This window comes from Heloderma suspectum, chromosome 6 (genome assembly GCF_057233095.1).
Source record: "Heloderma suspectum isolate Gila_16-S chromosome 6, 16-S_ref, whole genome shotgun sequence".
Lineage (NCBI taxonomy): Eukaryota > Metazoa > Chordata > Lepidosauria > Squamata > Helodermatidae > Heloderma > Heloderma suspectum.
Window position 1 is genome coordinate 72449069 of NC_139463.1, and position 23182 is coordinate 72472250.

The 23182-nt window shown below is 45.4% G+C and overlaps 1 protein-coding gene across 15 annotated transcripts in view; it reads left to right on the forward strand.

The window, feature by feature from the left end:
* SKAP1 (src kinase associated phosphoprotein 1) overlaps positions 1-23182 on the forward strand; it is a 433456-nt gene that overhangs the window by 61158 nt on the left and 349116 nt on the right. For all 15 annotated transcript variants that reach the window (XR_014783847.1, XR_014783846.1, XM_084804860.1 and 12 more), the window contains exon 4: positions 5326-5439. Coding sequence is in view for 13 of the 15 variants with exons in the window: in XM_084804860.1 (XP_084660986.1) it covers positions 5326-5439 (114 nt within the window). In the remaining 2 variants the exon portion in view is untranslated. The remainder of the gene's footprint in view (positions 1-5325; positions 5440-23182) is intronic.

Sequence of the window (23182 nt, forward strand, 5' to 3'; positions counted from 1 at the left end):
CAACTGGAATGCATCCACAAAAAGCTTCTCCGAAATGGAATTTGGCCCTTGGGCTGAAAGAGGTTCTGCAGCCTTGGGTTGGGTCCTATAGTTCTACTGAGGTACAGGCATATACACACGTTTTCTCTAATACCCAGCCAAAGAATTTCAGCAGAATGGCCATACTTCTTACATTGGAACTTTCAGATAACATTATTACACCATGCATCCTAATTTAGTTGGGAGCTTAGTGAGCCAGTAGCATATCAGTAGTTTTGTCGAGGTATTGGGATGGGGGGAGGAGAAAGAGGGAGGGAGGGAGGGAGGGAGGGAATGCAGGCACCTGTTCCTACCTTTAGCAACTGGCCATGTCTTCTTCACAGAGCCCCAGTGCATAGACCTAATCCAGACAGTCAAATAATGGGTGTATGCATGTGTTCATCAGTTCCACGTTCAGGTTTTTGAGGGCTCTTGGGCAAGCCACCCTCAGTGGGCCCCCTCCTCCTCACTCACTGAGACTACTTTCTCACCTCCATTGTCACCGGCCGCTATTGTTCCTCATCCTCTTTCTCATCATTGCTGCTGCTTGCTTGCTGACAGAAAGAGAGCCGGTGAGCAGTGGCGTCGACTGCTCCTCTGCTCACCACCACCATTGTCTGGGCCAGAGGAAGAGGCTGGGGAACAAGCATGTTGCAATGGTGAAGAGGAGGAGCAACTCTAGAGGGTCCCTGCTGGGCTGTGGGCCAGTGCCCAGTTATGCCTCCCCTTGATGCCGGCCCTGGTGTTCATGCATGTGTAAGAGAGCTACAGGGCAATAATACTCATGTCTCCTCCACAAGTAACTGCAACATGGCTTGGGGTGGGGGTTGGGGGGCTGCTTGCAGATTGGATATTTTAGCATGGTGCATAATTTAGCCATACAAACCTCCAGCAGGGATTCCTCTCCTTTCTTTTTGAGGCCTCCAGTTTAAAAAAAACACACCTGTTTGGTTTGCTAAGGTGGAGTAAGCAGTTAATAGCTTTGTGTTTAAATCCCATGCTGAAATTCGACAAATCACCTCCCATCCCAGGGTTCATTCCTGGTTGTGTGTTGAGTGAGCTCAGCAGCTGTCTTTGCCCCCTTTATCAGCTGTCCGGCATCTGTATGTCTCTGTGTGTAGCTTTTTAAAATTTTTCAACGGGATTCAAGCACGATATTTGCACATCAGTTCCTCCCCCGTCTTCCACCCATGGTGATTAACATCATCTTTCTCCATCAGCCGGGTCTGTTAACAGCACCTCCTCCTCTTCCAACACAACATGGCAGTGACACCTGCCCAGGAATATTTGACTTTTGTTCCCTTTGAATGGGAAATTCTCCCACTTTGTCATCATCTCCATCCTCTAACCATTCTCTTATCTCTGGATTGTTATTAGCTGACCTTCTTCCACAGATTGGCCTTGACCAATGGGGCACTGGCCATTGTTAGAAGGCAATTTTCAGCTGTAATGGTTTTGGACAGGGGTGGGGCAGGAATCTTCCCTCGGAGCATTTGTTAATGGTGCCACCCTCCGGAGTGTGGCAGTAATTTACATCGAGTACGTATGGGAGATCTATCTATCTAATCAGGAGTCCTTATCTTTCCTGACTGCCAGGTACCTGAAATGTATAGAACTACTTAGAAAATCACTCTTATTTACTGGGGGAGGGGTGGCACACAATTTTTCTTTGTTTGTAAAACAGTAACAAAAGGACAATTTAAGGACTGGCATATTGTAAGTTGATACATCACTTATAGTGGTGTTTGATTTCGATGTAAGGGCTGATTCAAGGGCTGATTCACACATACATGCATGTTGCATGATTTAATTCCTCAACCAGACTTCTAGTGCAAGCCTAACTATGTTTACTAAGAAGTCAGTCCCTGTGAGCTCAGTGGGATATGTTCTGTAGGAGGTGTGCTAAGGATTGCATCCTTCATGATTTATAGCTAGACACATGTACAGTCTTTACTTAAAAACACTGAGTTTGAGATGATATCAGGAGATGTGAAAAATTTTATCTGTGGTGTTTGATTCTGGCTCACTACTTGATGCTACAGTTTCCAAGTGAAGAGCATACATATATAAAACTGCTCTGAGGGAGCAGCAGCAAGAACAAATAATATGTACATCTGTGCATCAGTCTATCCATCATTTAAGTAGACTGTTAGAAAGACACCATGATAAATCCATTTCATTCTTTTTTTTCTAATTTGTTTAAAGCAGAGATTAAATGTGGCTGTCACAATTCTGAATCATGATCAGGGGTGTTGCTAGGCCCATAGCTGTGGCCCATCTATTTCCTTGGGCTCTAGATCTATTCCCAAGAGCCTTGCAATCAAGGGGAATTGCAACTGGAAGGGGAAGGGTTACTCTTCCCCTCCCCACATGCTGGAACCTCCTTCCCCTCCCCAAATCCTCCCTGCATGGCAATTAAGCTTATATTAAAAAAAAAACTTCCATTGGTGCCAATGGGAAGGTTTTTTTCTGATCTTAATTGGCACATGTGGCGGGGATTTACAGGGAGATCCCAGTTGAGAAGCATTAACTTTCCCTTCCCTTCATGCTGCGCCCCCCTCAAATCCCCCCTTCTGCATGGCAGTTAAGCTTATAAAACAAAACTTACATTGGTACCCATGGAAGCGTTTCTTTTAAGCTTAATTGTATGGGATGGGGGCAGTTTTCCTACAGGAGGGAACACGAGAGAAGTGGGGAAAGGACAACCAGAGATTGCAAATTAATTGTAGTGAAAGATGAGTGATTGGGCCACAAGTCTTTTAAGAGCCTAGCAAAGCCTCTGATCAAGATCCTTCACTGTTAGCGCAGTGGTTAAAAGCGTGAGCTCTGAGATGGAAGTCTCTGGTTCAAGTCTCAAGTCAGCCATTAATGGTCTTGGACAACTCACCATCTCACAGCCTCAGCATCCCATCTGTTATATATACATGATACCACCACAAGCGTACAGTTAAGGCAGACGTGTTTTTCAGTGTTCCATTATACAGCTTCACAGTAATACAGTAGGGTGGGCTTTGTGCATGTCCAGGAGTTCTATAATTGTAGCACGGCACCCACAATCTTTCTCTCTTTCCCTGTGCTCTTGTTATTTGGACTTGCTTTGTACCATTATGAAGGTGCGCTCTCTCATGAAATGAGGCTAACAAGAAAAGGAAACCACCTCTAAGAGCTGTCAAATTTCATGAAAGGTCAGCAGTGACAATGCTATTCGGATCCCAGCCTCCATCGTGCACATGCAAGCATGTTCTTCTGTATTTGTGACTTAGATGGCAGCCAGCAAACACAGACTGAAGTCTGAATATGGACTGTGGTCCATCAATTTACTGTCCAGATTCTTAACACACTGGTAACCAATTGACAATCCACAATTCATGACTTTTTTTGTCCCCTGCTGACTCTACAAATTTAAGTCAGAGTTAGCAAAAGCTTTGCCCACAGTTTCTTATAAGGGAAATAAAATTGTTTTCATATTTTGTGTGACTTAGAGATACGTATTCTGCACTCTTGTGTTTTTGTGTATGTATGGAATACCCTGGTCATGCTCAAATGTATTTCTTGCGCAACTGAGAATCCCTTGTTGATTTCATTATAAAATATGTTATCAGAAGTGGTCTGGTTGTAAAGCAAAATATAATTCTCTCCGTAGGCTGGAAATTAGCGTGACTTCTGAGGATATAGAAGTTGCCCAGACCTATTTTGTGCAAAACTCAAAAGTGTTTAGGACTTCAAGATTCAACCACCAAAAGCTATGCAAAATAGAATTGCAACCCAAGTACACAGCACCATAGTTGCAAATGGTTAATCTAATGATGTGCACAAATCTACTGCAATCAACTCATTTTAAATACAACATCCATATACAAATGATGAAAGAAAAAACTATTAATAGCGCAATCCTATGCATATCTACTCAGAAGTAGGTCCCATTAAGTTCAATGGAACTTAATCCCAGGAAGGTGTGTATAGAATTGCAGCCTGAGTCTGCAATCGTATGCACACTTACCTCGGAGTAAGTCCCACTGAAAACAATGGGATGTACTTCTGAGTAGACATTGATAAGATTGCACTGTTAGTGAAATTTTTAAAAGAAAAAGATTGAGTCTTTAATTACTAGTAAGTTTTAATTTAATTTAATTTTAATGTAATTACTAGAAATATAATGAGAACAATCAGTTTGGTCCAGGGAATATCACTGAAACAATAATATACAAGGCAAGCCGTACCAAATCTCTGGGCTAATCCAGTTGTGACATTTAGGGTGGAATCCTGTGGCCCCTAGACATTGTCTGAAGGGCCATAGGATACTGGGGATTTTCACCTCCAAAGCCATAGACAGAGCTACAGCCTTAGAGGTGAAAATCCCTACTCGGATCTTCACCCCCCTCCTTGCCGTCACCGAAAGCTCTGTGGTGGCTCCTCCTCTGAGTGTCATGACCTTGGATGAGGATGGGGAGAGGACAAAGGGGGCGTGTCAATCGGTAGGGATGGGTAGGTGGAGGAGAGGCCAGGATATACTCTATCCTGTGGCCTCTTCAGCCCTGGCTCCACATCCAGTAGTGCAACTCTGCTAGACAGGCTCAGTGCCAGTCTAGTGGAAACATTCTAAAGGAGTACAGAGGGGCAAAAATTGCCAATGTCTCTCCTCCCACTCTGTTGGCAGCAGCCTGGCAGGGCACTGGATACTTGTAAGCCTCAGGGATTGGAGGCTTCCATCTAGTGGGCAGCAACCTGATAGGGCTGGGCCTTAATGTGGACTTTAAAAAAATGCAAATAGCAGAAGCTAGAAGCCTGATAATTATTGGGATTGCAGCAGGTGGAGAGGGGAAGTTTAACCCTTTCCACTCTGCTGTGGGTCTTGATGAAAATGGCTCCTGTGAAGCAGCAATTTGCATTATATCCTAGCCGTTGCTATTTGTATTAAAAACACCTTGTATATTAAATACAAAGACACCCATATCCTTGTATGGATTTTGTCTAATACATCTTTTACCACAAGTTTGCAAAAGCTGTCTTCTTGGTCACTTGTGGCAAGTAACAATCTCTGCCAGGTGAGCACACATGGAAACTATAGAGAAACTGGCTAGCATATTACGTGCTGTGCAAGTGGGCTAGCAATTGGGGGGGGAGCAGGCTAGTAACTTTTGTAGACCTGTTTGAAAGGCTGCCTTTTATTCTTGTGAATCTCTGTTAAACCCATTCTAGTTTGTTGTTGGCCTTCTTGAATGGTGACATTCAGTAGTGATTATTTAGCTACATTTTGCTAGAATTGCCACACTTATATTCTCCACTTCTTTTATCCTTCTTTTGGAGGGGTTCCAGCCAAGCTTTACTCAACACAAGTTGGCTCTGATGACAGCCAGACCAGGAATTTCACACCACCTGTAACATCAGAGGCATCCTTTATACCCAGCTATGCTGAAAATGGTGAGTCTACCTTGCCAAATCCTTTATAATTGGTAACAGTAGAATCGGATGTTCTTTATGTTTCTTGGGGGTGAGGACAAGGCGGGAGGGTTGTTTGATGTACTTACAGAATGATCAGCAGAGCTGTATATTAGTAGAGTGGGGGATGTTTCAGCACAAATTCCAGAAATATGGATGGAGTTGAGACATCTAGCCAGGTGCTGGCCGTTGGAGACTGGAAATAATATTCTGTTTCTGGAGTTTGGGTAAGTGGAATGGTGGTGGTGTTTTCTCATTGGCCCTTCTTGCTGATTGAATTGGGTGCTTTTCTCAGTCTCATTATGGCAGGAGGTAAAAGGTGATCTTGTTAAATACATATTTAATTCTTGAGTGAGTTTTAGATTTGAAATGCCTAGGACTTGTTTGGGCATGTTCATGGGAAAGAAGTGATTTGCAGGAAAGAGCTGTACTGGCTGCTGTGGAGGGGGAGAGGGGCAAGAAGAACTTACTGGAGGTCCTTCCGCATCTTGCTATCCCTGCACAGGAAATTACGTAATGATGGAGAAGGGCTTGAGCCACAGGGCTGGAGCCTAGTTTGATTTCATACTCTCAGTTCTTAAAATCTGGACACAAAATGTAAAAATACTTTCGGTTTTCATGTTCTGGATTGTCCTTTGTTGGGGGTAGGTTTTCAGGGATTGTGGATGAGCTGCTTTTCAGAGTTGATGGCTCTGTAGTTCAGGGGTGGGGAACCCCTTTCAGCCCAATGGCTGAATTCAGTTTCAGAGAAGATCTTGGGAGGTGGATTCCAGTGGTGAGTGGGGCTAAAGGCAAAAGGAGTTGGACCAAAATATACCCCCCCCCGGGGGGGCATATTGTAGCTTAAAGCTCTTACTGCCAGTAAGTAAGACTTAGGAGAGGCACTTCATCCTTTTAGAATTGGGAGAAAACTATATAAAAGCTGGGAAACTACCAAATGATCAGTGGTTGGGGGAAAGGGGGTGGCCATTTGGGGACCCCAGGGGGACTGGATTGGGACCGCCGGCCTGAGATTCCCCAGCCCTGCTGTAGTTACTCAAGAATTTGCTGATGAAACAATGTGATTAGGTAGAAAAAAGAATAGCTAAAATGTATAAGGTCTGTTGTATCAAGAAAGATGTGGAATTTTTAAAAACTTGGAGTTTGAGACTTGGGAAAACTTTTAATCAACATCTGCTGAAACTACTTTTGGGCTCCATGTGGAAACAGGCTGAGAGCTGCAGATGTGAAGAGAGTCTTTCTCTCCTGCAATCGGTTTGAAGATGCAACATTGATCTGGTTCTTTTGTTTCGGGCGATATGGAAAATGTGATGGTTGTACCATAATACATTTAGATGAGTGAAGCACAGTAGGTTCAGCATCTGACCAATGTGCTGTAAGTCTGGGACTGGCAGCTGACCCACTTGTAGGGATAAAACAGTGTGGGCTACAAGGACTGCGGCTGATCGATGGTCAGAAAGTCTGTGTGTGCTGAAGGTGAAACAGCAGTTATATGCACGAAGTTGAGACTGGTGCCTTTTTCAGTTTCGGGGTCACCAGAATCAGTATAACAATATTGTTGCAGGAATGGAAAGCTTGGCGTGCAAGCTAGAATCAGAGTCAATTCTTGCTTCCAGGCAATCATTAAGGGCAGCCCCCTGCACGGCCCTTTTCAGTAGTCACAATTGTAAAAGTAAAGACAATTATGTGTCTCTGGTATCATGGATCCTGCTTTGAAACCAGGCTGTCTCCTGGGGAATTTCCTTGATGGTCTTTCAAGGAGCCAGTCAAACTGGAAGGAGGCCAAGGCAATACCAGGAATAGATATGCAAGCAAATCCCCCTGGTAGCCTGCGTTCTGTAAACTCTTTCTCCTTTTTTGTAACACAGAGAGAGATAGATGCTACTTTAAAATTGCCTTGGCATAGGCTCAGATTCCCACAGGGAGGAAAAGCGCTGCTTAAAAGACTCTGGGAAAGCACTATACATACAAGTGGCCATTCCCCATAAATGAAGATGTCCAGGAACAATCATTTCCAGTTTTGGCTACTGGCAACTGTTGGCGGTTTCAAAAGGGAGGCCCCTCCCTTCTCCGAAAATAGGAGCATTTGTTTGACATCAAGAAAATAAGGTGGCTTCCCTAGAACATTAGAGAGAGCAAGCTATTTCCACAAGCTCTGGCAGTATGCATGTTCTGGTAGCGGATTTTGGAGGTATTTATTTACTAGCCTGTTCACACGCCATCTGGCAGCAAGTGGCCTTTTTCTGCAGAAAGCATGTGTCATGGCTTCTCCGGCTGTCTGGCTTAGTTGCTTGAACATCACAGAGGGAGGGGCTGAGCAGCTTTAGGCTAAGCAGTTGAATGGTAAGGGGGGACTTGGGAGATGCAGAATTTAAATGCCAAGGTTCATAAGCAGCTATTGTTAAATTAAATGGTGTTGGTATTGGATAGACAGCATGGGATTTAGGTTTTAAATTTTTTCAGTGCAGACAGAACCGGACAGATGATACTTTCTACTTATGGCAAGTGATGCTTTGGCCTTCTTAGCAGGCATAGCCCAAGTGCTTTGGGACAGGTTTTCAAAAATGTAAAAACACACACTGAATAATATATCCAAATAAAAATCAGGCAACATGCAGTTTTATGTTAATGCCTCACAGCCACTTTTATTTCACGTTTATGTGCAGGAGAGCTTCCTGGGCAATTGTGTCCCCTGTTAATTACCAGGAGAAGGGTGTAATGTGGCTTTTCCATCTTAGGCATCAAAGTGCCTTGGTCTAGTCCTGACTTCTCAGCATCTCACCCCTGTATATTTGCACACCAGAATCTGTGGGTGAGATTTCTTTACCTCCAACACATGGCTTCTCTCTCTCTCTCTTTCTGGCAGAGGGAGATCATGATAAAGAGAGGCAATTCCACAAAGTTCGAGAGGGACGCTTTATTCAATGAGCCACGACCGTGTTCTAGATGATGGCCCCTAATGAGCGATTAAGGAACTAATGTTTGTATGGTGCTGGGTGGTCCAGGAGCTCTCTTAAGTGCTAACTTCTGTTATTGTGACAGAAGCCTCAGACTTTTAAAGCTATGGGCTATGCAGAATTCTAGATGATATGCCTTTTCTTTGTATTATTAATTTCTCTTTCATATATAAATAGCTGTATATAAATGGAGGATGCAGACATTCCAAACTTCCAGCCATCTTCTAGGCAAGCTATAGATCATTTACTGTTGCCACAGGAATACTACTACTACTAATAATGCTACTATTAATAATGATAATCATTAAAATCCCTAGATTTCTTTTTTCAATTGACAATGCCAAATGCCACCTCATACACACCATTTGAAATACTGTAATTGTTCAATGGATTTTCACAAATTAAAAATCTGTGTATGTTTGCATCCAGTACTTCTGAATATGAATGTACCCCGCCCCCCCAAAGGTTGAATGTTAAAAATGAAAGAGTAACTTCTTTCAGAAAAAAAACTTTTCGGAAACTTTCCTCTGAACAAGGGAAACAGGGTTACTAGTTTATTGTTTTATCGCAAATTTATCTCAAATCCTTGCTTGGCATGAAACCTTTAGGCTGCTCTTACGCAAGTCATGCTCTCCCAGTCTGACCTACCTCACAGGGTTGCTGTGAGGCTAAAATGAGCAGACCCCACATTTGCTGCCCTAACTCCTTGGGAAGAAGGGATACAACACTGGTAAACTCAGGAAACACAGAAGACCCCATTACAATTACAGCTGAGTATAGAAAGGCTTAATACATAAGTCTTCCCCGCTTCCACCTTCAGTGCTTCCCCCATCACTGACCCTTTTGCTCAGCTTCCTCCCAGCTTATTTCTACTTGTCAAATGGGAACATGGCACAGTGCCTCCAAAACTATGAGCTGTGGGCTCTGAGTTTGGAAGGAACAAGTGAAAGTCCATGCTTGGGTCTCCTACCAGACTGTATACGGTGGCTGTGCAAGGATTCTCAGTTTCTCTTTGGGATAAGTGGCTTTTTAAGGCTAGAAGACAGAATCATGCCTGTAGCCCTCATGGTGCAGCCTCATGTGAACACATGGCAGCAAAATGGCATTTGTGGTGCAGCTTGGTTCCTACTAAGCAAGGCTCATGAAGTAATTTTTAACTGGCGACCATCAGACAAGTGGCTAATTACAAGCCTGGTTATTATTGAGGGTGGTGGTGTTAATTAAATTTTGACTATGTAAATTAGTTTTTTGGGGCAAGTCATTATTTTCTAGCTCTAGTTCTCCACCTAAAAAATCATCAAGTAGACTGGATTTTTGTTTGTGTCTGTTTTTTCCCCCAAAAGTATGCACACATGTTTATGGAGTAATTGCAAAATGTTCTGACAGCTGGTCAACAGTGATATGGTAAAGATGTAGGAAGAATCTTGATTGGAGTTCACAGCAGATAGGTGCATGACTTTGACACAGGGCTGGCCCAAGAGTTTTTGCTGCTTGAAGCAAAAGAAAAGATGCCTCCACCCCTTCCAAGTACAAAGTCAGCCAGACTGACAGGCAGTGCAATCTTACTACAACACAGGGGATGGGATTGTGTCCTCCACCACCACACCTGTGGGCAGCAGAGCTAGCTTGGGGGAACAGGGCATGTGGCATAGCACACACCACTGAGCTCTGTCCTCCAGTGCCTGAGTATCACTTGCTGCCCACTTAGACCAATGCTGCAGTGCAGCAGCGGCAGAGTTAATTATGTGAGCAGGGCAAAGCATGCGCATCTGTGATGCCTACTGGGATGCATGCAACCAACAAAAGGGATAGTCACTGGATACTGCAGAAAAATGAGAGAGAAATAATTCTCCAGGTGCCAGAAACATTTATTCTGTTTGCCCAATGAGTTTCAGAAATACCATCCCTTTTTTAGGGGCTTTAACACCACATAAAAAATTATATAGAAATCCCTACTCACAATTAAAAACATTTAAAAATATATAAAAGAATACAGCGCACCATTTTCTATAACACATCCAACTACAGACTTACCTCTTGTCATTGATAAATGTAACGTGTTTATAATACCTATTAAAATGTTTGCCACAAATATATATTCTTGATACTGCATCCACCTGTTCCTTTAAAAAGATAGTCTCGCCTCTATTTCTAAAAGCCCGTGAAGAAGGGATTGTTTTTGTGCTGGAATCCATAGCCTGGGTTGGCTGCTTCTCTGCTTGCTCACTTGCTCTGGATCCTTTCCCCATGGCACTGGAGGTGTCTGCAGACAAGACAGCCAGCAAAAAGTAAGCATTGGGGCAGTGGCTCATGTGGATAGAAATAGCCAGGGGGTTCAGGAGGAATGGCTGGGGGCTTCTGCTCCCTCCCCCCCACTGCAGCAGCCACCTGAGACAGCTGCTTCCGCCTAATGGTAGGGCCAGCCCTTCCTTGGCACTATGTCTGGATCTAGACAGCCCAGGCATCAGCAAGAGGTAGAGTCATGTGCCTCAGTCTGGACCATGAACAGGATCAGGCCAGAGTCCCAAGAGTCTTTGTAACTGACCGAACAGTCAATTCTGCTGTCTTGTATAAGCAAGAAAGCAAAAGTATGTGCCTGGTACTTAACATTTCAAATTTTTAAATGCAGTCTTGTGTTTGTGCAAGTAGATGATAATTCAAGCAAGTTGCTCTTCGCCAGGTTCACTAGAGCAGGAAGGACTTTAAGGACTGCCATGTGGGCGGAGGGGAAGAGATGGGGGAAAGGAAGGGGCTACTTCTGCTTCCTCCATACTTCAAATACCCCCTTTCCACAAGTGAATTCTTGTGTGTATTTTTAGAAATCCACCCTTGGCTCTACAGACTTGGGGCACTTCCACACAAGGCTTTCATTGCGCCATTGCTCTTCCTCATCCACAGAATTTTTCGGGGGGCCCAGACGGCATTGTCTTCCGCTTATAACCCTCCCATGTTTCCCCACCACTTCTTCTGTCTCTTTCCTTACTGTGGACAATGTGTTGAGGAAAAAAAGACGGAATTGCTGCATGATGCCTTCTGATGGTTAGTGCTAGGAGCCCTCTGGAAGCGACCAAAGAGGACACTTACAAATGCCCTCATGTCCTGCTTGTGGGCTTCCCATAGGCCAGTGGCTGGCCAGCCACTGTGGGAACAGAATGCTGGACTAGATAGGCCTTGGATCTGATCCGGCAGCGCTCTTCTTGTGAGCCTAAGAGCCAATGCACAAGACTCTTCCCGGATTGGAGAATCACTTCACTAGTGATCTTTGACGGAGCGCCAGGAGCTGCACCTTCTGCTGCGATAGTGTGGGCAGTGGTGTCAAAACTTTGAGAGAGAAGGCCCGGTGTGAATGTTTGAGTCATAGCATGTGCCGAAAAGGGCTCTTTGGATTGTGCCTGTTCGTTGCATTTGTCTTGCTATACAATATAGAGGAGGCCTCTCTTTCAGTCAGAATAAAACCACCAGCATCTTCTGTTTTGAACTGTTTGGTTTTTCCTTCGGAAGCCCGTGACGTGCAGTGTCGTGCTTGGAGTAGGCCCTTGGAAATAGGCCTGCGACCGCGCGATGACAATATGTAGGCGGATATATGTTACATTAATGGCTTAACGCCTTGTGTTGTAATTGCCTATAAAGCAGCAGTTAAAGGAGGGGGGAGGGGAAAGGGATTTATAGGCCACAGAAAGGGAGAGGTGTTCTGCAGCCCCCTCTTGTGGTGAAATGGGATAGATACAGTTGGCATTTGTTTTTCCCAAAAAGGCTTTGGCCTGGGGTGGAGATATAGAACATGGAGCTGCCTTATATGAAATAGGACTATTACTGTCTGTAGTTCTGTAATCTGACAAGCAGTGGCTCTCCCAAGGTTTCAAGCAGGTAGCTGTCCTTCTTACCTGTCTTTCAGGCTTTTTGCTAGAAAGTATGTGGTCATAGCCTATATGTTACACCAGAGGAACTACCATAAGCAATGCAAAACAGCACAAATTTAAATATGATCAAAGTACGGTTAATGTATTTTGTAACGATTTGGGGTAAGGGGTAAAACTGAAATACCTGCCAGCAAGTGCTGGCAGTCATCATAGTACCTTTGCACTCATGGGCCAAAACACTGTAAGACAGGAGCTCTTAGCGTGGTTCTACACTTATGCAGTTAACTCAATTTCTGCATGGACATCAATATTTCCAGTGGGGAAAGTATAAAGTGTGAAAAACATATCTGTGCCCTTGCCCCTGTATGTGTGTCTGGAAACATGGATAGGAACAGATGCATGTATGTGAGTTAGGGATGTACAGATTTTGTTAAATCTCTTCTGTCTGTGTTTCATGGAATGGCAGGCGTCTTTCCTTATGTTATCTACTCATTGACAGAATTGGATTTTTTGTAAGAGAATTTCATTCATTTACAAATGTGCATTTGTGCTAATGTGCACTAATGCAAGTTTGCATTTGCAAAGGAATGAAATTGCACAAATTCCCCTCGAAAGTTAAAAAAAGGGGGGGCGGGGTCTGCAAGTCCATGGAATCCATGCAACTCAGAAGAAGCTGTTCCACTGCAGAATCCACAGGTCAGATTCATAGAAATCTGAACTCATTTGAATGCATTGTGGATTTCTCCAGCATCCCTAATGGGGGTGTTTACAGTTCTGTGTATTATTGTCTATGTATTTGCTGCAGGAAACACCAGGGCACATACAAAAATTAGCCTTATGCAGACGTTCCCCCCCCCACACACAATTAGGGTTCAATGAGGGGGACAGTGAGGACCAGCCCATTGCTCCTGCGTCTTCCATGGCATCCCCATTGCTCACCCCTGCAGCCCTCCACATGTTGGGAGCCTTCGCTACTTGTATATGCTCCTTGCATGATTTAGAACCTTGTATAATTATCATTCTACACAGGGCCAGCCCAAGACATTTTGCTGCTTGAGGTGAAGGACAAGACACCTCTCCTGGTTCCACATACAGAAGCTGGCTGGTCTGGTCTGGCAGTGGAATCCTACAGTGGCAATGGGACAGCCTCCTTCATCACATCTGAGGGCAGCAGGCTAGCTTAGGGGGCACAGGGCAGGCTGAGTGGCACACACCATTCTGTCCTCCAACTCTTTGCTGCCATTCTCTGCCCCTCAGCATCTGAGCAACAACTTCACTGTGCCTAATAGTGGGGCCAGCCCTAGTTCTAAATCGTGTGGAGAGCATATTTGAGTAGAGAAAGCTCCATACTGCAGATGTTACCCTCCAAGATGTGAAGGACCACATCAATGAGGACACAGCAGAGAGGGCAAGGGCAGTGGACTCATTTCCACTCTCCAGTTAACATGATTATAATTGCGTGCGCGCGCGCATGCATCTCTGAGAAATGTCTGCATAGGGTTCCTGTGTTTTCTGCATAAAGTATAAAGCCCTTTTGAAGCATTTGGCTTGAATACTGTCATCACACTTTTATCTCTGACACAAGGGCTGGAAACTTACTTTTTTAAAATACAGGCTGAATATTCAGAGAAGGGGCTTGGATTGTCCATCTTCCCCCACAATAGTTGCAGCCTTGCAAGAGATCGTATTAAGTGAAAGTATCAGGGATTGAACCTGGGACTTTACATGTGCAAATCATGTGCTCTGTCGTGGAGATGTTGTATGATTATGTTCAAAGTATATTTTCCAGACAAATGTTCAAAACAAATATGGGGAAACATCATGGTGTTCCTTCTCCCTTGTCAAACTTTGCTCTCTCCCAACTTCCACAGTGGTTTTGAAAGGAAATACAGTCCTCTTCTTGTTGTAAGTAATTAAGAGTCACAGAGAATCATAGAGGATAGAACCAAAAGTTCATACAGTGTGCAAATCAAGCAGTGATCAAACATGAAATTTGCACAAATTTTCCCTATAGACTAAAACGGGGCTCTTCAGTCTATGGGGGAAATTAGCACAAATAAGGAAATTTGCCAAATCGATGAGGGAAAGTTGTGCAAATCAAACCCAAGCACATGTTTGGCAATTTATGAACATGTTGGCAATTTATGAATATTTTCAGTGGACACATGCTCATTTCATTTATTATATTTCTATACCGCCCCATAGCCAAAGCTCTCTAGGTGGTTCACAAAAATTAAAAACCATTAAAATACATTATATAAAGTATAAAAACAATTCACATAATGACATAAAACAAATAACACACACAACAACAACATATATCTAAAACAGTTTAAAACAATCAGCCAGAGACAATCAAGAGATTCATTGTTGTTCAGTCGTTAAGTCGTGTCCGACTCTTCATGACCCCATGCACTGTAGCACACCAGGCCTTCCTGTCCTCCGCTCTCTCCCGGAGTGTTCTCAAGTTCACAGTCATTGCATCGGTGATGCTATCTAGCCATCTCATCCTCTGCCGTCCCCTTCTCCTTTTGCCTTCAATCTTTCCCAGCATCAGGGTCTTTTCCAGTGACTTTTCTCTTCGCATTAGGTGGCCAAAATATTTGAGCTTCAGCTTCAGTATCTGTCCTTCCAATGAGCACTCAGGGTTGATTTCCTTTAGGATTGAAGAGATTCATTATACACTGCCAAATGCCTCAGAGGAGAGGGCAGTTTTAACCTGGCACTGAAAAGATGACAGTGTTGGCACCAGGCGGGCTCATCAGTGAGATTAATAAATGGGAGTCACCACTGAAACGGCCCTCTCCCTTGTTGCTACCCTCTGAGCCTCCCTCGGGGGAGAGCTCCCTCTCCCTCTATGCAGAGCATAGTCTATGGGTCAGTTCATGCAGAGAGGGGTTCTGTCAGGTACTGTGGTCCCGAGCTGTGTAGGGCTTTGTAGGTCAAAACCAGCACTTTGAATTGGGCTCAGAAGCATATAGGCAGCCAGTGCAAGCAGGCCAGAATTGGTCTTGTATGTTCAGACATTATGGTCCCCATGATCAGTCTGGCCACCACATTTTGCATGAGCGTAGCTTCTGAACCATCTTCAAGGGCAGCCCCACATAGAGTGCATTGCAGTAATCTAACTTGGAGATTACCAGAGCATAGACAACTGAAGCCAGGCTATCCCTGTCCAGATAGGGGCATAACTGGGCCACCAACTGAAGTTGGTAGAAGGCACTCCATGCCACTGAGGCTACTTGAGCCTCAAGTGACAAAGATGGCCCCAGGAGGACCCCCAAGCTACAAACCTGCTCCTTCAGGGGGAGTGCAACCCCTTCCAGAACAGGTTGAGCACCCTCCATCTGGACAGCAGAACCACCCACTAACAGCATCTCAGTCTTCTCTGTATTAAGTTTCAGTTTATTAGCCCTCATCCAGTCCATTGTCACAGCCAGGCACCAATTTAGCACATCTACAGCCTCACCTGAAGAAGATGAAAAGGAGAAATAGAGCTGCATGTCATTAGCATACTGATGACAGAGCACTCCAGAACTCTGGATGACCATGCTCAACAGTTTCATGTAAGTGTTGAATAACATGGGGGACAAAACTGACCCCTGCGGAATCCCATATTGGAGAGTCCATGGGACCGAGCAGTATCCCGCAAGTACCACCTTCTGGAGCCGACCATCCAAGTAGGAGCGAAACCACTGTGAACAGGACATGCTTGCATATTTTGCTAGCAAAAACAAAATTTTCTTATGTCCCTACCAGTGGGCCATGGGCCTCATGTGGCCTGTCAGTGGATTTGTGGGGGGGTAACTCCCACAAATCTCCATGAGATGCTGGGGGTCCCAGCCAGGCCAGACACAGCATTTCACTCTGTCCATATGCTCCATTTGGTTTAAGGAGCACTGTGTCCCAATCGAGCCTAGAGACCCATGCAAGAGACTCTGTTGTACCACGACCAATCTAGGTGCAGCCCAGAGGCCTCTAAGGCATGATGCCCCTTCACACAGGATGCCTGCCAGACCAGAAGTAGCACTTCCCTTGCTGCATTTGGCCCCTGCATCCCAAGCTCCTTCACGCAAGGAGCACAACTTAGGCCTGAAGCAGAATGTCAGTGCCCCTTCTGATTTTCAGGGGCCCCATGCTACATGACAGCATATCCACTCTGCTTCTTTGCTGGAAATGAGGTATCAGCACAATGATGCCGTGATTGCGGATGGGTGCTCTTTGTCCCCAAACAGCTTGTCTGGAAGGGGCTACATCCCTCCCACCCCAGTTGAAGTACAGTTTTGATGTACAGGCCATTGCTCTTGTACATCAAAACAATTATCGTGGTAGTTTTCTAGCCTAACTGGCATATGCATCTGGTCACTCTCTCCCAGGTGTGCCCTCCTGGGTACTTGGTGCAGCACCAACACCGACTTGAGGGTCGGGGAGAGGGGGTTGCCGTGGTCTATAGGAATTCAATCTCCCTCTCCAGGCTTCCTGCTCATTCGAGTGCAGATCTTGAGTGTTTGTACCTTGTGTTGGGTACCCGGGACAGATTAGGGATTCTGTTGGTGTACCGCCCACCCCGCTGCCCATCGGACTCCCTGCCTGAGCTGACGGAGGTGGTCTCGGACTTGGTGTTGAGGACCCCCAGGATGATGGTCCTGGGGGATCTCAACTTCCATGCCGAGGCCGCTGTATCCAGGGCGGCTCAGGACTTCATGGCCACCATGACAACCATGGGGCTGTCCCAACATGTCATCGGCCCAACGCATATAAAAGGACACACGCTTGATCTGGTTTTCTTGACTGGGCAGGAGGATGGTGATCTGAAAGTGGAGGAATTAACATCTGTCCCTTTGTCATGGTCAGATCACTTCCTGCTGAGGTTTAGACTCCTGGCGGCCTTTCCCCTCTGCAAGGGTGGGGGACCTATTAAAATGGTCTGCCCCCGGAGATTAATGGATTCCGATGGATTCCAGAGGGCTCTGGGGGATTTTCCTGCTGGTATGGCTGGTGCTCCTGTCGAAGCCCAGGTCGCTCTGTGGAATGCAGAGATGACTCGGGCGGTTGACCCGATTGTGCCTAAGCGCCCTCTCCCTCTGAGCAGAGCCCGGCCAGCTCCTTGGTATTGCCCTCAGCTTGGTACCTGAGCTGAGGGCAATGAAGCAAGAGGGGAGACGCCTAGAACGCAGGTGGAGGAAAACTCGTGCTGAGTCTGACCGAACACAGGTAAGAGCCCACTATCGAGCCTACTCTGTGGCGGTGAGGGTGGCAAAGAGACAGTTCTTTTCCACCAGAATTGCATCTTCTCAGTGTCGTCCAGCGGAGCTTTTCTGAGTGGTTCGCGGCCTGTTACATTCTGGGCCAGGGAGAGAGACGATGGAACCCTCGGTAGCACGCTGTGACAAGTTTGCATGGCACTTTGAGGATAAAGTCGCTCAGATTCGTCATGAATTGGACACCACCATTAATGCAGTTCCATTGGTAGAGGCGTTCAGAGCACCGTCTGGTCCAGTTTAATTGGATGAGTTTCAGTTACTGAGGCCTGAGGATGCGGACAAGGTGCTTGGCCAAGTCCGATCGACCACTTGTGTGCTTGACCCTTGCCCTTCATGGCTTATTAAATCAAACAAGGAGGGGTTGTCCGGCTGGGTCCAGGAGGTTGTAAATTCCTCCTTGAGACAGGGAGTGGTGCCTGCCGCTTTAAAAGAGGCAGTAATTAGACCACTCCTGAAAAAGCCTAACCTGGACCCAGAGGATGTTAACAATTATAGGCCAGTGGCCAACATCCCCTTCCTGGGCAAGGTGCTTGAGCGGGTGGTTGTAGGACAGCTCCAGGCACTCTTGAATGAAACGGATTATCTAGATCCATTTCAATCGGGCTTCAGGCCTGGTTTTGGAATGGAAACTGCCTTGGTTGCCCTGTGGGATGACCTCTGCTGGGAGAGGGACAGGGGGAGTGCAACCCTGTTGATTCTCCTGGACCTCTCAGCGGCTTTTGATACCATCGACCATGGTATCCTTCTGGATAGGTTGTCTGGGTTAGGAGTTGGAGGCACTGCACTACAGTGGTTCCGCTCCTACTTGGATGGCCGATTCCAGAAGGTGGTGCTGGGGGATTATTGCTCTGTGCCATGGCAATTATGCCATGGGGTTCCACAGGGCTCTATTTTATCCCCCATGCTGTTTAACATCTACATGAAACCGCTGGGGGAGGTTATCCGGAGGTGTGGGCTGAGGCGCCATCAATATGCGGATGACACCCAGCTCTACCTCTCTTTCTCATCAAAACCAGGTGAGGCAGTGGCTGTTCTGAATCAGTGCCTGGGCACGGTAATAGACTGGATGAGGGCTAATAAACTGAAACTCAATCCAGACAAGACGGAGGTACTGTTAGTGGGTGGTTCGTCTGCCCGGCTAGGTGATATTCAACCTGTTCTGGAGGGAGTTGCACTCCCCCTAAAGGATCAGGTTTGTAGTTTGGGGGTGCTCTTGGATCCAGAACTGTCACTTGAGGCACAGGTGAACTCAGTGGCACGGAGCACTTTTTATCAGCTTAGGCTGGTATACCAACTACGTCCTTATCTGGACAGAGATAGCCTAGCTACAGTTATCCATGCTCTGATAACTTCTCGTCTGGATTACTGCAATGCATTATACGTGGGGCTGCCTTTGAAAACGGTCCGGAAACTTCAGCTGGTCCAAAATAGGGCAGCAAGATTGTTAACAGGGACTGGCCTACGAGCTCATATTACGCCAGTACTTTTCCAGCTGCACTGGCCGCCAGTCCATTTCCGGGCCCGATTCAAAGTGCTGGTGTTAACATTCAAAGCCCTTAACGGCTTGGGGCCAGGTTACCTGAAGGATCGCCTCCTCCCATATGTGCCTGCCCGGACCTTAAGATCATCATCAGCGGCCTTTCTCCGTGAGCCCCTGCCAAAGGAAGTGAGGCGGGTGGCTACTAGGAGGAGGGCTTTTTCTGCTGTGGCACCCCGGCTCTGGAATGAGCTCCCTAGTGAGGTTCACCTGGCGCCTACATTGTATTCCTTTCGGCGCCAGGTGAAGACCTTTTTATTTTCCCAGGCATTTTAGCATTTTAGCTTTCTAAATTTTTATCTTTGCTGTTTTAAATCTGTATTTTAAACTCTTGCACTGCTGCTAGGTTTTATTGTGGTTGTATTGTTATATTGTGGTTTTAATGTTCTATATATTTTAAATTGTTTTATTGTGTGTTGTTTGGTTTTAATTTTTGTGAACCGCCCAGAGAGCTTCGGCTATTGGGTGGTATAGAAATGAAATGAAATGAAATGAAATGAATGAATGAATATATATATATATATATGCATATGCATATGCATATGCATGGCTGGCAGGGGGTAGCCAAGCCAAAAATAATCCTCCCTGAAATCTAGGCAATTAAAAAATATCATTTCTAGGGTTGGTTTTTAAAGCTATACATTTCAAAAAATGCAACTAGAGTTGGAGGTTTCTGGTTAACTGGAACAAAGGGTCTGAGTGTGAGCCAGGTGTATGGGCGGAACATTGTCACATGACCCCCATTCTAGCCAGTGAGGGGCTGAGGGAAATAACATTGTTCTTAGATCCTGACAACAGCCTACCAGGTGCACTCCAGTGCAGAGCTGAATGCATCTATTGGTGAGCAGCAGTGGAAAGGTTAGGAGGACCACAAAAATGGAGGTGGTGCTTTGGGGCATCACGTTCCCAGTAGGTTTATTTGGTGGTTTGAAGTGCTGGGAAACTGCAGTCTGCTCACCATAATGAAGTCACTTGCTGGGGGGGAAATGTTGTCTGGATAATGCAAATCAGTCAATCCTAAAGGAAATCAACCCTGAGTGCTCATTGGAAGGACAGACACTGAAGCTGAAGCTCAAATATTTTGGCCACCTAATGCGAAGAGAAAACTGTCTGGAAAAGACCCTGATGCTGGGAAAGATCGAAGGCAAAAGGAGAAGGGGACGGCAGAGGAAGAGATGGCTAGATAGCATCACTGATGCAATGAATATGAACTTGAGCACACTCCGGGAGAGAGTGGAGGACAGGAAGGCCTGGCGTGCTCCATGGGGTCACGAAGAGTTGGACACGACTTAATGACTGAACAACAACAACAATGCAACCTCTAAGCAAAAGACACATCATTTGGAAAGGCCCAAGCTGAAAGTGCATATGCTCTCAGATCCTAAGCTTTGTTTTTTTTAAGAAAGATGTTAGAAAGAAGATGGAGCAGTTGTTCTCTCCTCTGAAAAGACAGTAAACATAAATCTGCAGGGATTTAGATTTAGATGAATACATTAGGAAAAGACTTTCTAATTGTAACGAGACAAGGTCTTTCTCGGGAAGTCCTGCTATTGCCTTTCCTCGGACATTTCCAGACAAAAGAGTGAAGAGGAATACTTTATGCATAGGATATCCTGCCTGGGGGGCAGGGCAGGGCAGGCTGGTACTTAATCTGACACACAGTTGTTGCTTGAGGCAGTTTATAAAACAGTTTACAAGAGCCTTGTTTTTATGTGATTGTAATTGGGAGTATACCCGAAAAATCGAATACCACATTTTTTCAAAGGAAAAGAGTGAAAATAACATAAATTAAAGCACATGGAGAATTTTTTTTAAAAAACTGAGTGTTTTCAAGATGAAGTGTGGAAAATAAAGGCAGTTTGAAAAGAGCAAGTTTCTTACTGAGGGCCTCCCAGCAAATAATCTAATGCTCATCTGGCAGGGTCTCCAAACTGCAGGTTGTATCTGAATGCTGAAAGCTCCTAGGATAGTTATCCATTGGTTCCCGTCCTGCTCTCTGTGTGACCCCATCTATTTTAGACGTGCACAAAATGGTGGTCAATGGCATAATGGTTCCATTCTCTTGCTCTTATCCTCTCTGCATGGCTGCGGCTGCTGCTCCTCCATTATTTGCCTTTGTCTGAAGATATGTGGGTGGTTCAGCACCTGGGGGTATTGGTCCAGAAACATCCACAGGTGAAGTGCAAAACAATTAATGCTCCTAAGGTTCACATTTGTAGGGGTCAGTGGCAGGGACTGGGTGACCGCAGAAGCAATTACCGGCTTGTCTCCCCGACGTCCAGATGCCCCTTTTTGTTTTGACTGGATTGTTACAAATTTGCTGTTGACGTTCTTTATACTTCGTGCAGGCGGTGTTCTGGAACTGCAGAGCACGCTGGTTGCAATTTAATATTGACGTTCCAGCTGGCTTGTTTCCTTTAGATACTGGGCAGCATTGTAGATGAGGCCAGGAAACAAGTGAGTAAATAAAGGGGTATGTTATTTCCATAACTGAGTCTTATCCTGACACAGAGGTACATCCAGAACTTTCCTAAGAATGGTGGGTGAGCCTTAAATACAGACTACTCTTGGGGCCAGACTACTTGTAGTAAGTGAGATCTGTGATCTTTTGACATTATATATTATATATATAGCTTAACAGCTACAGTGTGTGTGTGAACCATCAGGAGAAAGATGGTTAACTATTCTTGTCATGCTGTTTTCCCAAGTACAATTGCCTCCCTCCCTAGCAGCTAAAAACAACAACCAAGCACAAAATACAGGTACCTGACTTCTTGTCCCTAGTGGGGCTAATAACACCTGTCTGTGTATTTTGATTGGAAAATATCCCTTGCTCATGAGCCAATTTGGAGTTCCCCTTCTGCTGCTTTTAAGCCCTTTTTTGAAGGATTTGGGGAAAGATCTATTCACAGATCTCCTGTGTCATGTGTAGCTCCAAATCTGGTCTCCAAACCTGAAAGAGTGTGGTTCTGGGTGGGCAGGTGAGGGGAATACACATCAGAGAATGTTTGCCAGTTTCATAGTGTTCCTGGCTGGCTTTGGAGAATGCAGTTCATCAGTTAGCCTCAAAGTGTGTATTTTGCACAGTTCCATGGAATTCCTTTTGATTCTGGGTACTGTTTCATACAAGATGTTGGGCTCCATGGGGCTAAAACCAATCACACATTGCCAAGCATTCGAACGATCACTGCAGTCCAGTTTGGCGTATTTAAGCCGTGATGGATTGCGGTGTGTGCTGGCCACCCTTTTGAATAGTCAGGCCGTGGTGTGCGTGTGTTGTGTGAACTTGGCAAGAGTGGCTTATACAAAGTTTAAACAACTCTCACATAACCTGCACCTGACCATGGGTTATGCTTAAACTATCTGCTGGCTGGGGAATGCTGGGAGTTGTAGGACTTTTTTCCTATCTAAACATGTTTAGGATTGCACACTAAAAAAGCCTACTTCAATCAGATGCTCTCCAGATGTGTTGGGCTACAGCTGCCATAATTCCCAGCCAGCATGGCCATTGGGGAAGGCTGCTTGAAAATAATGTTTCAATGATTTTTGCTGGATCAGAGCAAGGGACCATCTAGTCCAGCTTCCTGTTTCCTGTGGTGGTTCAAAGTATACTGCCTCTGCAAATAGAAGTTCCAGTTAGCTAGTTATCCTCCATGAATTTATCTAACCCTAAACTCCAAAAATATGAACACGCTTCATATTCCCAGTTCCTGAGTTCCATCTCTTTGTCCCAGTCTAGCATTATTAGGGGCTTGTTTATACAGTCATTAAAATCTAGTGGTAATGCCTTTTCTGGATCATACCACTTGAAGCTGCATGTTTCTTCCCCATAGAAAAAAATCGCACCTGTCAAAGGCTACCACTCTCTCCAAAAACTATGGAGTTCCCCCTGCCCCGCGCCTTTCTTTAGACCTTGTGTGTGTCTGTGTGTGTGTGGTCGCATTTAGAGGGGGAAGCAGCTGTGTGCGAAGATTTAACCCCTACCCCACCTGTGCAGAGTGAGCATGTTCAATCTGGATCAGGGCCCCATGCTCTTACAGTAAAGTAAAAAGAAAAAAAAAGTACGTTCTGTTACACACTATTCATTTTAAACGTATCTAGTTTAGT